Genomic DNA, 14,828 nt, shown 5'->3' with positions numbered 1-14,828 from the left:
TCATTGTTTTATTTAAGTGATACAATTACTCTGTCATCATCCTGTTCGAGAAGTGAAATTGGGCTCTCTCCAGTTGTTTCTTTTATATTCAAAATACCACCTACTGAAGAATCAGCTGCAGTCCTGGTGCACTGTATTCACAGATAGAACTGCAGTCTTTGGGAAATCAGAAGAATAAAGATGACACTGGGCTTAATTTTCCCCTTCTCATCTAGCAGTGAACCACAGCAGTGTTAAGTGTTTCATACACTAGGAGGTATGAGAAAATAGTTGAAGTACAGCCCAGGTTGTCAAACAGGCTCTTGGAAATACAGATTACTTTTATCAATAGCCATTTTCAAAGCAAATGACTACTCATTCACCTTGGCTCTTTAAACAGAAGCTACGTACAAATAGTATGTGTACAGTGTACACAGCTAGCAGGTTGTGGTGAGTATGGATGGGTAAGAAACTGTTTTTTTTTTTTACAGCCAAGTGTCCTAAGAACTGCAGCTCCTGAGACACTATAACCCAGAGAAAACCTGACTGACTGCTACTGACCTGTAGCGGTCATCTACAGGATGACAGTAAAGAAAACAAAATAGGTTCATACCGTGCTGTGGCCTTTCACTACGATGAAGCCTTCTTTGATATTAGGCACTTCCACTGGCCAGGAGCTGTTGCTCGTTCTGATAATATCCAAATCCCACACCTCTGCCTGGAAAGCAAACATGCAGGCACAGAGGTCTATTTCTACAACTACCGGAGAATTTCTTATTGTATATCCTGATATACCAGCCCAATGAGAAGTATGTGATATAAACCTTCCTGTTCCCACCTGATTTGGCCATTAGATGCTTCCCTGGCACCTAGCTGTACATACATAACAGGGAACTGCTTGTGGCAGCTGTAGTTGCTGCTCAACAAACCCCTCCCCTAGGTAATGGCTCAGCCTGAACAAACGAGTGATGCCTCTGGCCCTCTGCATTGTTTCTACTGGTCCTTGCTATCCAATGTCCAGCAGAAGTTACCACTTTCTACCCTCCTGAAGCCCAAAGAAAGATCACTATGGCCTCTCCTTGGAAGAGAGGAATCCCACATTTCATATTACAGTAGGATCCCCAGCGTGGACTAGACAAGAGCCTTTACAACTCCAGCAGTATCACCTCTTTCCTTCAACAGATTCTCTCCCTCTAAGGATAATAAGGGATAACATTTCAAGTAGGTTTCCTTACCCTGTCTTCATGCAGCAAGGCCAATGTCTGACTTCCCTCTTCACCACTCTCCTCATTATCATCCGGGATGAAAGGGCACCAGATGATTCTTCGAGAGGTGTTCAGTGGGGTATTGTCAGGCCGCTTGATGTTAACCAGGATCTCCTCTCTGATCACCGTGGTTAAGGAACATAACATACTGGCTGTGTTACTAATGCTCAGCAGTAACCTATTCAGGCTTTGTCCTCTGTTAAATACTATTAAACCTCAAGAGTTTTTTGATCACTGTGATTCAAAGAGAAAGCAGGCAAAAAGATTCTGCTAAGAAAGCAGACAAGCTGGTGTTTCTTCACTGGCAGGAGACGTTAAGCTTACAAAAGTTAACAGATTCTCACCATTTTCCCTTGCAGGCTGCAGACAGGGACAGGATAAGCACAACAGGCACACAATCTGAATGTGCAATCTGCACAACTGCTGATGGACAGAATAAATGAGTGCAGCTAGCATCACAACACTACCACAGAAAGACAGCAAAGCTACAACACTGCACAGGCTGAGCCCTCTAGTCCACCCCTCCAGATCAGATCTTACACTACAACCACTCTTGCTCCACTTGCTTTTGAAATTATGATACACAATTAAGAATAAGAAGTTATAACCTATGATGACATATTCCACAGACTGACATGCTTCCCAGAAGGGCTGGGCAGTCCCTCCTAGCAATTAAGTTATTTAGGGCAATGAATCAAACACAGAAAATAAATTTCACAACCACAAATGAAGGATGACAGATCTGGAAAGAAGACAGTGAGTGGAAATATACATACTTAAATACCCTTCCTCTGAAAAGTAACTACCGAAAAGAGCTAGAATTGGATAAACATGAGTAAAAAAACTGTCACAGTTGAGGTGACACTGTCCATGTGTAAGGCCAGCTTGTACAGACTGACATTTCTCACTGACTACTTTTGTCTGGATCAGAAGGAGCACTGAGGTGCACTCCCAGAATTTCAAGTTGGGTGCAATTTCAGATGATGATTGCACCAAGTACAGGCACAGGTTGACTGATTCGATACTCTGGAAGGGGCAAAACTATCAACATTTCCTCTACAAGCTGCTCTTCCGGAAAGCCTACAACAGAAGTTGTAATTTTGATGTTGCATTCACATCTACCCATTACATAAAGACTGAAATGAGGTCTACTTTGACAGGATACTGGATTTTTTCTTTATCCATGGTCAGGCGCCAGACAAAAAGGTTGCCAGCCTCATCCAAGCACCCCAGCTGGTTGGAGTTAAGATGAGCAAAAGCCAGATCAGCCACACCACCTGTGAATCCTTTCAGCAAGGTCCTCTCAGCAGCACTGATGCTCAGGACCCGCACCATAGCAGAGCCATTGCTGGCAGCTGCAGGAAAGAGAAGGAGAAGTCACCATTTATCCACGCAGTTTCCCTCCAGGATTGCCTCTGCTTTCAGCCCCCATCCTGTCATCAGCTGTGCCTGGCAGCACTCTGAAAACCCATAACAATAGGTACCATGCTAACAAGCCCTTTCAAGACAGGCACAAATATTCACTGCACTATTCCTCTGGTGCAGAAGATTGCAGTGGCAGCATCATGAGGGATTTTGCTTGCCTTGCAAGGGGCATCTTAATTCTCCGCCTCATCTGTTTCTAAAGCACTGCATGTTCTAAGTTGTTCTACTTAAAAAGAAGGCAATAGAAATGGATTGCTCACGATTCCCATGATTATTCTCATAAAGATGCCTTCATTAAATGTAAGGCCTAAATCTTGTTTGTGAGCTCATGATAAAGCTACCAACCTCCAAGGCTGACCTTCAGTGGCAGTGAATTAAGTTTAATTGCAATTTCATTTTCAGTAACTGGAAAAAAGGACTCACTGAGAGTGAAGTAGCTCAAATACATGTTCTGTAAGGGGAATGTAAAAGGCACAAACACTGACCTAGCAAAAAGCACTGCTCTTTAGCTTGCATGACTGAAAAGACCATGCTTTAGAGCATGCACACAGCAAGCACAGTTTCCAGCTTCCCCATTTCAGACAAACAGTACTATAATGCAAACAGTCCATCCAGCTTTCCATTGTGGTACTGCACCCAAATTTTAATGCTTTTAAAAAAGGGTGAAACACCCTGAAACTGCTCTAAAATAACCCAAGCTAGGAAAAACCACAGCAGCAGAGTAGTAGATTTCACAGAAGGCCAAACTGATGGGTGCTAGCACTAAAAGAAAGTGAAGAGCTGATGGAGCCCCAAACGCTGTGTTTGTACATGAGAGCAGAAAGAGACACTGCAGACGACCAAGTGTTCATTTGCTTCATATATGTTGTGAAACAATCTTCCCCTGCATGGTTCTGCTTTTCTCTCCCTTTCCACTGCAAAATACACCGCATTGCTCTTTGTCTCCTCTAAATTTAGCCTTAAACTCAACTCTAAATTTATGCAAGCAAATCCATCACAAACATTTACCTGCTCAAATTACCACAGAGCTGTTTCTGTGTTTAGCTACTGAGGAGCTTGTTCGCTGCAGAAATATTTAATCGGACGAGTATGCTGAACATCATTACTGTCCAGTGAAACCAATGTAGTTTGACCTTTCCTCCATCCCCACGGAGTCCTTCTCTTTCTTTTATTTCTAACTTCACAGAAGGTTTCTTTATCATTGAAAGCTCTCCTACACAACCAACTCTTCATTCCCCTATAGATCCAGCTTCACTTATATTCCCACTAGAACAGCACCCTGAACTGGGTATCACAAGATGTGTTTCAATTATTGCAAGTTACCGCCTCCTGAAGCAAACTTTAACTCTTTTAGAGATATGCAGAGCAAAAGAATACAAATCACACCCAAGACAAGAAGATATCTCACCTCTAATAGCATAAGCCAGGTAAGAGTTTGAAACTGCTATCAGATTGCCATAATAGTACTTCTGCTCCCAGTCATACCTAGCAACAGGCTGTATCTTCACCTGCTCAGGATAAAAAAACAAAACAGAACACCAGAAATGTCTGGAATTAACTTTTCCCTGAAACAAACCCACCAAATATACGTTTTCCTCCAGGGAAAATCTGTAATGCTTAACAGGAAACTGACGGAAGCAGGAGTTGGTAGGAAGAACTGCACACTGAATGCCAGGTAGCAGAGCCCTAAACATTCAAAGTTCTGGAAGCAGATGAGTATTTCCTTCCATTGCAAAAAGGAACACAGCTCACTGAAGCTGTTATGTTGCAGAACACTACTCTATCCTGCAATTACAACAAAGCAGACTTTACTTCTTTATGAGAACTGGGTCTGGATTCCCAGTTCTTGGAAATTTTCTGAAATATGGAAACACATTTGCTGCATGGACAGTTCCTTTTTAGCTTTAATACTGCTTTCCAAGAAACACAGTCCCAGTCTTATTCAATAAATATTGCCTCTGTGAGCAAAGAATTAAGAAATACTACGAGAATTATGGCAGTGATCCTCCCTTTCACCAATATTATCCATGAAAAACAACGTTTTTCATATGCTTACACGGTACAGTATTCATTTACTGTCCCTGTGGTCCCTTAATTCACTGCAAAGTAAGGAACAAAATGGTATAATACAGAAAAGGGCTGAGATATCAAGACCAGAGTTTTCTGTCCTAATTCCTAGCATTTGTTCTGAGCACATCTTAGTACTCTGCTACAGCACCAGCTCTGATCTCAGCAGAACCTGCAGCCCTGAACTGCCGGGTGGAGCTCTCAGCAGGACTAAGGCTAGCAAACCATCAAAACCAACCCTCCCTTCATAGTGAAGATCTGCCAGGATAGAAACAATCAGCAGGAAGAGCTTGTTTGTGAAGGAGGAAGATTAGAGGAAAACTTCGCCAGACTCTGGAATAACAGTAACAATCAGCTATGAGATACACCTCCAATTTTTCCCCCTTGTTAGGCTCTTTGACAAACTTCTACCTAATTACAGATTCCTATAACACAGGAAAGATGGTAATTACAGTTTAAAAAATATTCAAGCATGAGCTGATGTGACCAAGAAAAAAAAACAGAACCATACTTTCTCTTCCTCCTTACCTTGTTACTCCCTCTGGCCTTGCTTGTGATGCTGGAATCACTGCTGGCCACTATCTCCACATCTTTTGCTGTTATCACTATGCAAGTGGAACTGTCATCACCAGAAAGGCAGCTTTAATTAAAACAAAGGGGAAAAAAAAAATCAGATAGGACTCACAGGAAGAGAGGTCAGAGATTTGCTACTCATAACTTTAACAGCAATGAGGAGTATCTGTGCAACTAGGAAGTCTGAGCAGAACAACTGAAAATAAAAAGAAACTCTTTGAGTTAGGAGTGTCCCCTCCCCATGTGCCACAGGTTTGAGAGCACCAATCACGCGGTTTGTTCAACTTAAAAACCTCCAGTCTATTGGACTTGAGCACAAACCTACATTTGGTTGAGGTAGCCCTGAGTACTACCAAACATTAGAAGGTGCAAAGAGACCAAAGCTAAGCAGCTGAACGTCATCAACAGTGCATGCAGCATCCTCTCTCAAAACCATGAGCAGAGAACCCAAGCAAAAGCTATTCACATGAGCTCTAATGTTAAAAGTCAGTATGTGAAGCCAAGCACTACACTAATTAATCTGATGTGGATTTGTATTATTACTCACATGACAAATCCAAAGTATTCGATATGCATATATTCTCTAACATATAAGCAGTAAAAGCACAGGTACTGTCCAAAACACACTGGACATACCCATGAGTCAGCAAACGGTTAGGCAGAACTCTAGCTCATGATGACCTGTCCTCTTTTAAGTTATATGGAGAAAAATATCTGGACAAGTGCAAGGTCTACCACACTGCAGACTGATGAAAGTCACCCCTGAGGTAACTTGGGGCCCAGGAGTCCAGCTGAAGGTCTACATGAGAATGCCCAGTTTCACCCAGTGCCTGGCTAATTAACCTCCATCCTTACTCCTGATGTCCACCATACAACCAGTCCCATTGCCCTTCTCTCTACACAGCTCTACCAAAACTCTTCAGTTCCTGAGCTGAAAGGATGGCAGGCTGCACCCATCAGCCTCACAAGAGCTACAAAAGCTCTAACCATCAGCACTGACCCACAATTGACACCTGAATTCAATGTGAAGCTTGTCAGCTTCCCAGTATGCTTGTCCAGGCTCACCAGAAACAATTTTTCATCATTTTCTAGTCACTCTCAGCCCTTCTTCAATGTAGCAACAGGACAAGCAGTAATAGGTTTAAACAGGGGAAGTTCAGGTTACATATAAGAAAGAAGTTCTTCCCTGTGAGGGTGCCAGGATCTGGCACAGGTAGCCCAGAAAAGCTGTGGCTGCCCCATCCCTGGCAGTGTTCAAGGCCAGGTTGGACGGGGCTTGGAGCAACCTGGTCTAGCAGAAGGTGTCCCAGCCCATGGCAGGGAATTGGAACTGGATGAGCTTTAAGGTCCCTTCCAATACAAACCAGTCTGGGACTCCATGAAAACTTACATGACTTGTTTCTCTTGTAGGGCTCCCACAGAAATGGTCCGATGCACTGGCTTAGCCAGAGAAGGTACATCTCCAGCCACAACAGGGTCAGGCACCAGCAGTCCATTCAGGTCTCCATTATATGAATTTGATGGTCTCTGGTTCTCATTCACTGAACCTAGGGAGAAGCATGACCAACTGAGCACAATATCCATTCAAAAGAAATAGCACTGTGTGAAATACATTATCTCCAGATGGTTTTTGTCAGGTTCTTCTAGTCTATCAGGTAGAATATGCTAAATTTGTTGGGAAAAGTATTCTTCTCCAAAAAGGATGTGTTAAGAGACCTCCTGTGTAGGAAACTTATCTCTACAGAAAGTGAAGTTGTGGCTCTTTTCTTACACAAGCAATTCCAACAGACCAGAAAAAACACCAAAGAACATGTACAAGGAACTTGCCAGGTTCAAGGAGTAAACAGTCTTGGATCAGGAAGACTAAGCTGGCAATTCAGATTACTGAGACAAGTGCCAGACCAAAACATTCTTCAAAGGTCACTTCCAACCCTGATGCCTGCAGAGAGATATCCAAAGTCCAGCAGTGAAGTAGTTAGCTGCAGCATTTAGGGTTGGCTGGACGTAATACACTCGTCACTTCCCAAAACTGGCTTCTGAGTGAGACCTGACCTCAAAGTCCAGTTTGAGTACCTTAGCTATGAAAATGTGCAGCTGTGCCTATAGGATTCCCTATACTTTTCCCCTGGTTGACTAGTCACCTGGAAGTTTACAGCTCTCAAATTCTGTGTTCAACCCCTTGTTCAGCATTTCAGCTGTGCTCTGAAGAGTGCATGTGCCCTGACTGCAACCTGGCTCAGCACAAGTTGACTGGTGTCCTCTGTGCCTTCTGAAGGCTTTTAGAAAGAGATAGATGTAACAGGAGTTTAGACACTCTGCTGTTTCACTAGCAAGGTAAAAAGTTGATGATCCACACAGAGAAGCCCACTCCATCAGTGCTTACACACTGAAGTCAAAGCTTCTCATTTCAGCAAAACCCTGGCTTGAAATTTACACTGGTTTTGAAAAGTGAAATTTCAAATACTGTTGCCAGGTAACGACTGCTGGGGAGCTCTTGCAAAATGGCTGCTTCAAGACCAGGAGCTCCACTCTGCCCAGCACACTCAACAAACCCCAACATGACTGCACACAAGAGGCACATCCTCTGAAAGCAAGGCAAGCTTTCCGTTACCAAATAGGCTTTAACATAGCAGACTGAGTGCTGCTGCCTACGGAAATAACTGCCATTACTCATTTGCCAGAAGAATATTTAAAACTTGCCTGTTTATGAAGAGAGTCATTATATCACTAACGACTGCGCTCACAAAAAGACTGTGCAGAGACAGCATATCCCACTGCAGAGTCCATTTGAGTGCTCACCTCACTGCATGGAGACAACAGCAGCAGCACTCACCACAAGGAAACTACGGGCCAGGGAACATGAACCTGTAACCACCTAACACATTTGTGCTGTGCCTACAAGATTAAGATTTGACCCTTATTCCTATAGCATATGGTGGGTGCTTGTCCTGTTGCAGCTACTTCAACCAACTGCAATCTGTCCTTTGTTAGAAAAAGAGGAAAACATTCACTACAGAAGCAGCATCCAGGCCATCAGAGAAAGATGATGCATTCTTTGCTCTATTTGCAGCAACAGGAATGCCTCACATAAGTATCTCTGCTCTTTTATGGACAGCAGGACAGTGACTGTCACTCCATGCAGAAGAGAAGGAGAAAAAACTCTCTTGAGGCTGATGGGCACAACAACAGTACACCAAAGTTCAGGAATGGGCTTAGCCCATCACTCTGTCTTAGTGGGAGCCAGAAAAGTGCAGGTGCTGCCTGAACACAATCCTGAAGGCATAAAAAAAGTGAAGGGGCTCAATGTTTAGTAGGTAGATAAACAAAACCAAAATGTTAACCTGGTAGATCTAGATCTAGGCCTTCAAAGGGAAAGAAGTGCAATTGTGTTCAGTGCCTTTTTAAAGAGCAGGAACAGAGGAATAATCAGAGCTGAGATCCTGAACTCCTACTCTCACGACCACCTGCACCAGGGGACTCTACTTTGCACTAAACAAAACATTTCCCTGATAAACACCACATGAGCAGGGGCAGCCCATGGAACACCTGGTTATCAGCAGAGATTTCAGAGTGCTTTGAAGGATACAGCAAGGATACTCGTCCACAGCAGACTGTCACCAGCAGCCTGTATACGTGCCTCAGCTGGGAGCTCCATGGCTTGACCATGCAGCTCCTCCTTGCTTAGGGCATGGCATGGGAAAATGGCAACGAGCTATCAAAGCAATGGGTGATATTTGCAAAACTGGGAGAAAACTGCATCAAGAGAGAATGGGTAGTAGATAACATTTTCACAATCGCCAAACCCAGCAGAACTAACAAAGCACTTTGGGAGTTTAAAACTTTTAGAGCAGGGTGTGTTTCTTGTCACCAGTCTAGAGAGCACCCAAAGTAACATAACACTGTTCACAGCCACCTGCACTGTAAACCTTTCTTCATTGCAAGCAGCTACACTAGCGTCTGCTGGGTATTATAAGTGAAATCCAGGCTATAACAGAAACCACAACTAGAGAGAACCTTGATCGCAGCAACTTGATGCCAGACAAGACCAGCTCTACCCATGCAATTCATGAGGATGCTTCTATTCTCTTTCATAAGTCTTGAAGGACTACCCAGTTTCCCTTTTCTCTGACATCCTAATAGGATTTTCAGAGGCTTTCAGTTAACACACATGTACTCTTGCTCTTCATCTTCTTATGTCCAGTTCTTTCAAATCTATCTGCTATTACCCAGGCAGTGATTTTTGCTGAGAACAAGCACGGGTTCCTTACCGCCTGACTTACTGTCCAATAGCTCCTTGTCCTCTCTATTGTCTTGTGCACTAGTGACAACAGAGAAGGTATAACAAGAGTCAATAGGAAAGAAGAAAAATTAAAAGAAAGAAGCCACACTCAGTAAATACCTCCTTTCCTTCAACCAGCAAGAGAAGCTGCTCCAGGGAAAGGCAAATCACCTTGAGAGAATAGAAACAACTCCAAGCATTTCACAAACATCACGCATTTCTTCAGCTCAGAAACTGCTTGTGAAAACAGGTGCTCCCCATCACTGCTCTGACTTCTTTCAGTTTTTTAAGTACAGAGCCCTCCACAGCCGATTCCTGAGCCTGCTGCTGTTCACTGCAAGTGTTTTATAGGCAGAAGGAAGTCTACTGAACTCTGAGCAGAGAAGCAGAATAGCACAAAGCAAAGGGAAAACAATCACAGCCACTTTAAGAGAGATATTTGTGACCAAAAACCCTGTGGAAAGTTCTTCCCTGTGAAAGTGCTGAGGCCCTGGCACAGGCTGCCCAGAGAAGCTGTGACTGCCTCATCCCTGGCAGTGTTCAAGACCAGGTTGGACAGGGCGTGGAGCAACCTGGTCTTGTGGAAAGTGTCCCTGCCTGTGGCAGGGGGTTGGAACTGGATGAGCTTTAAGGTCCCTTCCAACCTAAACCATTCCAGGGTTCTATGATTAAGATCGCACTGATCCCAGAGAGGCCTGGCAGCTCCTTCCACTGAGCCCAGCGAAGACACTTCGGGAAAACTCAGTGTTCTTAATAACGAAGGAAGGCTTAGGTGGAGGTCAGCGCTGTCAGCTTCCAGGGCGACACCTCTCGGACAACAAGCGCCCAGAGACCCGCAGCAGCAGCACGGAGGTTTGTGTCCCGACTGCTCCCTCTCTCCTCAGCCACGAGAGTCCTCCCGCACCAGTGAAGGCCCTCACACCGGATCTCTGCTTCTCTCCTCGCCCGGCTGCACTCCCCAAGCACACCTCGGGGGCAGCAGCAGGGTCGAGCAGGTCCCTCGCCCTGGGCGAGGGGGGAGCCAGCGGAGGGCGATGGCCCCTGCACCCTGAAGGGAAACGAGCCCGTGCCTGGGAGAGTACCGCAGGCCCGGGACAAGGCAGCGCGGCCCCGGCGCTACGCGGCGACCCCGCCCCGTTCAGGCCCGCAGCCGGCGGCCTCCCGCTCCCGCCGGTGCCGGCCCCTCACCTCCCGGCCGGTCTAGCTTGAGGATGTCCCGCAGATGTTGCGTCGCGTCCTCAATGTCGATGCTGGAGGAGGAGGCCATGGGGCCCGGCCCGCGCAGAGCACCAGAGCAGCGCAGCCGTCCCCTGCCCTGCCCGACCCGGCCCTGCCTGCCCAACTGTTTCCCGCACCACGGCCAGCGGGCTGCCCCTGCCCGCCGCCTGCGCTTCCGCCTCCGGCCCGACTCCTAATGCGCCGGGCGGAAACCGCCGCCGGGATAGAGGGTTCCGGGCGCGGTGCGGGAACAGCCCTAACCCGGCCCCTCCCCTCAGCGAAAGCGGCGCCGGGATCGGAACCCGGCCAAGTTGCCGCAGGGCTCAAGGGCCCACTCCGGCCCCCTCGAGGCATCTCATGGAACCCCAGCCTGATCTGTATTGGAAAGGACCTTAAAGCTCATCCAGCCACAGGCAGGGACACCTTCCACTAGACCAGGTTGCTCCAAGCCCCTGTGTCCAACCTGGCCTTGAACACTGCCAGGGATGGGGCAGCCACAGCTTCTCTGGGCAGCCTGGGGCAGGGACTCACCACCCTCATGGTAAAGAATTTCTTTCTCACATCCAGCCTGAATCTCCCTCTTTCAGTTTAAAACCATCACCCCTTGTCCTGTCACACAGGCCCTGTTAAAAAGTCTTTCCCCATCTTAAAGGCGCCTTTTAAAAACTGAAAGGCTGCAATAACTTCTCCCCAGTCTTCTCTGGGCTGAAAAAGCCCAACTCTCTCAGCCGTTCCTCACAGAATAGATGCTCCCAACCTCAGATCATTTTTGTTGTCCTTCTCTGTTCCTCTCCAACAGTTCCATGTCTTTTCTGTACTGAGGACTCCAGAGCTGGACACAGTACTTCAGGTCTCACCAGAGCAGAGGGGCAGAATCACCTCCCTTGACCTGTTGGCCACACGCCTCTGGATGCAGCCCGAGATACGACTGACTTTCTGGGCTGCAAGCACACATTGCCCAATCACATCCAGTCTTTCATCCACCAGAACCCCCAAGTCCTTCCCCTCAGGCCAACTCTCTATCCCTTCTTCCTCCAGCATGTATTGATACTGGGGTTTTGCCCTGACCCATCTGCACTTGGCCTCATTGAACCTCACGAGGTTTGCATGGGCCTGCCTCTCAGACCTGTACAAGTCCCTCTTGATGGGATCCTGTCCCTCATATTTGTCAACTGCACCACTCAGCTTCGTGTCATGTAGATATTAGATTGTCATTTAGATTGGCTACTAGGAAAACCTTCTTCCCCAAAGAGTGTTCAGGCATTGGAACAGGCTGCCCAGGGCAGTTGTGGAGTCACCAACCCTGGAAGTGTTCACACACCGTGTAGATGAGGCCGTCAGTGCCATGGTTCAGTGGTGGCCTTGGCAGTGATGGGGAACGGTTGGACTTGATCTTAAAGGTTTTTCCCAACCTGGTTGATCATACAACTCTATGATCTGCAAACTTGCTGAAGATGCACTCAGTCATCACTGATGAAGATATTAGTATCATAGAATCACTGAATAATAGAATAGTTAGGGTTGGAAAAGACTAAAGATCTAGTTCCAACACCCCTGCCAGGCAGGTTGTCCAGGGCAGGGACACCTCACATGAGATCATGTCACCCAAGGCTCTGTCCAACCTGGCCTTGAACATTGACAGGGATGGAGCATTTACCACTTCTCTGGGCAACCTGTGCCAGTGCCTCACCACCCTCACAGGGAAGAACTACTTTATATCCAACATGAACTTCCCCTCTTTCAGTTTAAACCCATCACCCCTTGTCCTGTCACAACAGTCCCTGTCTGGCACCCTTGTAGGCCCCCTTCAGATACTGGAAGGTCTCCATGCATGGACCCCTGAGGGATACCATTTGTCACTGGTGTCCATCCAGACACTGAGCCATTGGGCCATGACCCTCGGGCTATGACCATCCAGCCAGTTCCTCATCCATCAGTCTATCAAATCCGTATCTCTGCAGTTTAGAGAAGGATGTTGTAGGAAACTGTGGCAAAGGCTTTACAGAAGTCCAGATAGACAGCATCCATAGCCCCTCCTTTGTCAGGCAACTTCAGCCATGCCTGTGGTAGTACCACCCATACAAACTCCTGCCAGGCCTAGTACCATGAGGGACATGTAAAACCTCACTTGTGAAGGCTCAGGCAGGCTGGTTATGTTCAGGCAGTGATCTCCTGAGGCCTCCCAGGCCTCCTCCACTTTGGCCACACCCCCCTCACAGGTCAACCAGCTCTGAGGGGACTACTGGGGCTCAACCTAATGCTGGCACTAAACACAGGCACCAGAAACAAAGAGACGGCAAATACACTGGGCCTCAAAATTCACCTGTAGGTGTCAAGAATATTAACCAATACCGATTTAGAAACAGCAGTGTTTATCTCATCCGAGTAAGGAGCCAGAAGTGACTGTGTAGAGAAAGGCAGGAGAAAGAACCCCTGAACTAACTACATGGCCAATTCCATGCTTTGAGATTTTAATGGCCTAAAAGAATCTCATTTTACATAGTTCTAAGACTAACATCTGCTCTGTGTATCATTCCTTGAAACTGACTTTTAAACAAGCTCTCTCCTGGCTTACTGAGCTCCTTATGTGGGGAATAACCTTATGTTGCAGAGCATTCTGCTCTGTGATCCCTTCTGCAGAGCAAGATCCTTCTGCAGAGCAAGGTTCCTAGGTCCTCTTTCCTCTGCCGGGCTCCATTTGGAAAGAGAGCCCCAGCACAAGGATCCTTGCTTAGTAGTGACCACACGAAAAGCCTTTTTCTACTGAAAGAGCTGATCTCTTCAGGTGAGGAATTTTGAACACAACTTTTATTGCTTAGCAGCAGTGACAGGAGTTCTGAATTTGAAATGAAGAACATACAAGAATGCTGCAACAGTGAGCAGGAGGGTCCTAACATCAGCTTCCAAGAAAGCTCTGTTCCCATGCAAAGGCCAAAGCAGGCAGATTTGTATCATAACTGGCTTGCGCATGCTCCTTTCTAGGCTTTCCTCAGAAAAAGGGCAATGCCATGGTCATAAACTTTAAAAGCAAGCACCGCAAGGCATGTTAATCCCTTTCAAACTGGGTTTTAAGAGCTCAGTGAGATCTGAAGGCAAAGTGAAGGCAGTTCTGCTCCTGTGCTACCTCATCTGCTGGACAGAACCTGAAGAAGGCTCCATGGAGACCTTAGAACAGTTTCCAGTGGCTAAAGGGGCTACAAGAAACCTGGAGAAGGGCTTTGGACAAGAGCCTGTAGGGACAGGACAAGGGGGAATGGCTTTAACCTGACAGAAGGAAGACTGAGATGAGCTCTTGGGAAAAAGTTCTTCCCTGTGAAGGTGCTGAGGCCCTGGCACAGGTTGTCCGGAGAAGCTGTGACTGCCCCATCCCTGGCAGTGTTCAGGGCCAGGCTGAACGGGGCTTGGAGCAACCTGCTCTAGTGGAAGGTGTCCTTGCCTGTGGCAGGGACTGGAACTGGACGAGCTTTAGGGTCCCTTCCAACCCAAGCCATTCTGTGATTAGTAAATTCCTTCAGTGGTGGAACACCGCCATCTGCAGGGTGGAGGACACACAACAGCCGATTATGTCCTAGCAACCAGCAAAGCAAAGGCTGTACTACCCACCGGCTCCATTGACAGTGCAGGGATGCTTAGAAAACCCGGCAGAGCACGGATCTAGTCGGAGCTTCAGAGCTGGATACAAGCTGCGGGAGGGCAGTGGTGAAATGATGTCCTGCCTGTGAAGAAAATACAACTGGCCTGTTCCACTTTGAGGGTGAATGTAATGACAGTCATGAAGATTAACAGGCTGCTGTGACTGTTGGCATCCTTGAGTGTTATTTGAAATATCTGTCCTGGTAAAATCCAGCAGATGAGAACTAACCTGTCTAGAAGTCTTGTCATAAAAGCTGCTGGGTAGGAGGGAGAAAGAAGTTGTATGGCCAAGGGCATATCAGAACTGCCTCTCCTGGTACAACTGCCAAGTGCTCTCCAGTCCAAGTTGTAAGTTTGTAAGCAAGTTTGTAAGCATTTCCACACCAGGC

The 14,828-nt window shown here is 46.7% G+C and overlaps 1 protein-coding gene and 1 long non-coding RNA gene across 2 annotated transcripts in view; one reads left to right on the top strand and one right to left on the bottom strand.

Moving 5' to 3' along the window:
• The window catches only part of EDC4 (enhancer of mRNA decapping 4), a 41,255-nt gene extending 30,268 nt beyond the window's left edge, over positions 1-10,987 (bottom strand). Inside the window, exons 1-7 of the mRNA XM_062621169.1 lie at positions 10,777-10,987; positions 6,700-6,856; positions 5,265-5,376; positions 4,078-4,177; positions 2,410-2,599; positions 1,215-1,362; positions 593-697 (exon numbers count right to left, since the gene is read on the bottom strand). Of these exons, the coding sequence (XP_062477153.1) occupies positions 593-697; positions 1,215-1,362; positions 2,410-2,599; positions 4,078-4,177; positions 5,265-5,376; positions 6,700-6,856; positions 10,777-10,855 (891 nt within the window). The 5' untranslated portion in view covers positions 10,856-10,987. The remainder of the gene's footprint in view (positions 1-592; positions 698-1,214; positions 1,363-2,409; positions 2,600-4,077; positions 4,178-5,264; positions 5,377-6,699; positions 6,857-10,776) is intronic.
• LOC134164972 (uncharacterized) lies at positions 10,771-11,028 on the top strand. The gene is made up of 2 exons (XR_009965321.1): positions 10,771-10,893; positions 10,953-11,028. It is a non-coding gene; the product is annotated as an uncharacterized LOC134164972 (long non-coding RNA).
• Positions 11,029-14,828: the final 3,800 nt, after the last annotated feature.

The sequence above is a fragment of the Pezoporus occidentalis genome, unplaced genomic scaffold (genome assembly GCF_034315485.1).
Source record: "Pezoporus occidentalis ecotype Australia unplaced genomic scaffold, CSIRO_AGI_Poc_V1 ctg229, whole genome shotgun sequence".
Lineage (NCBI taxonomy): Eukaryota > Metazoa > Chordata > Aves > Psittaciformes > Psittacidae > Pezoporus > Pezoporus occidentalis.
This window is presented reverse-complemented; position numbering and strand designations above follow the sequence as displayed.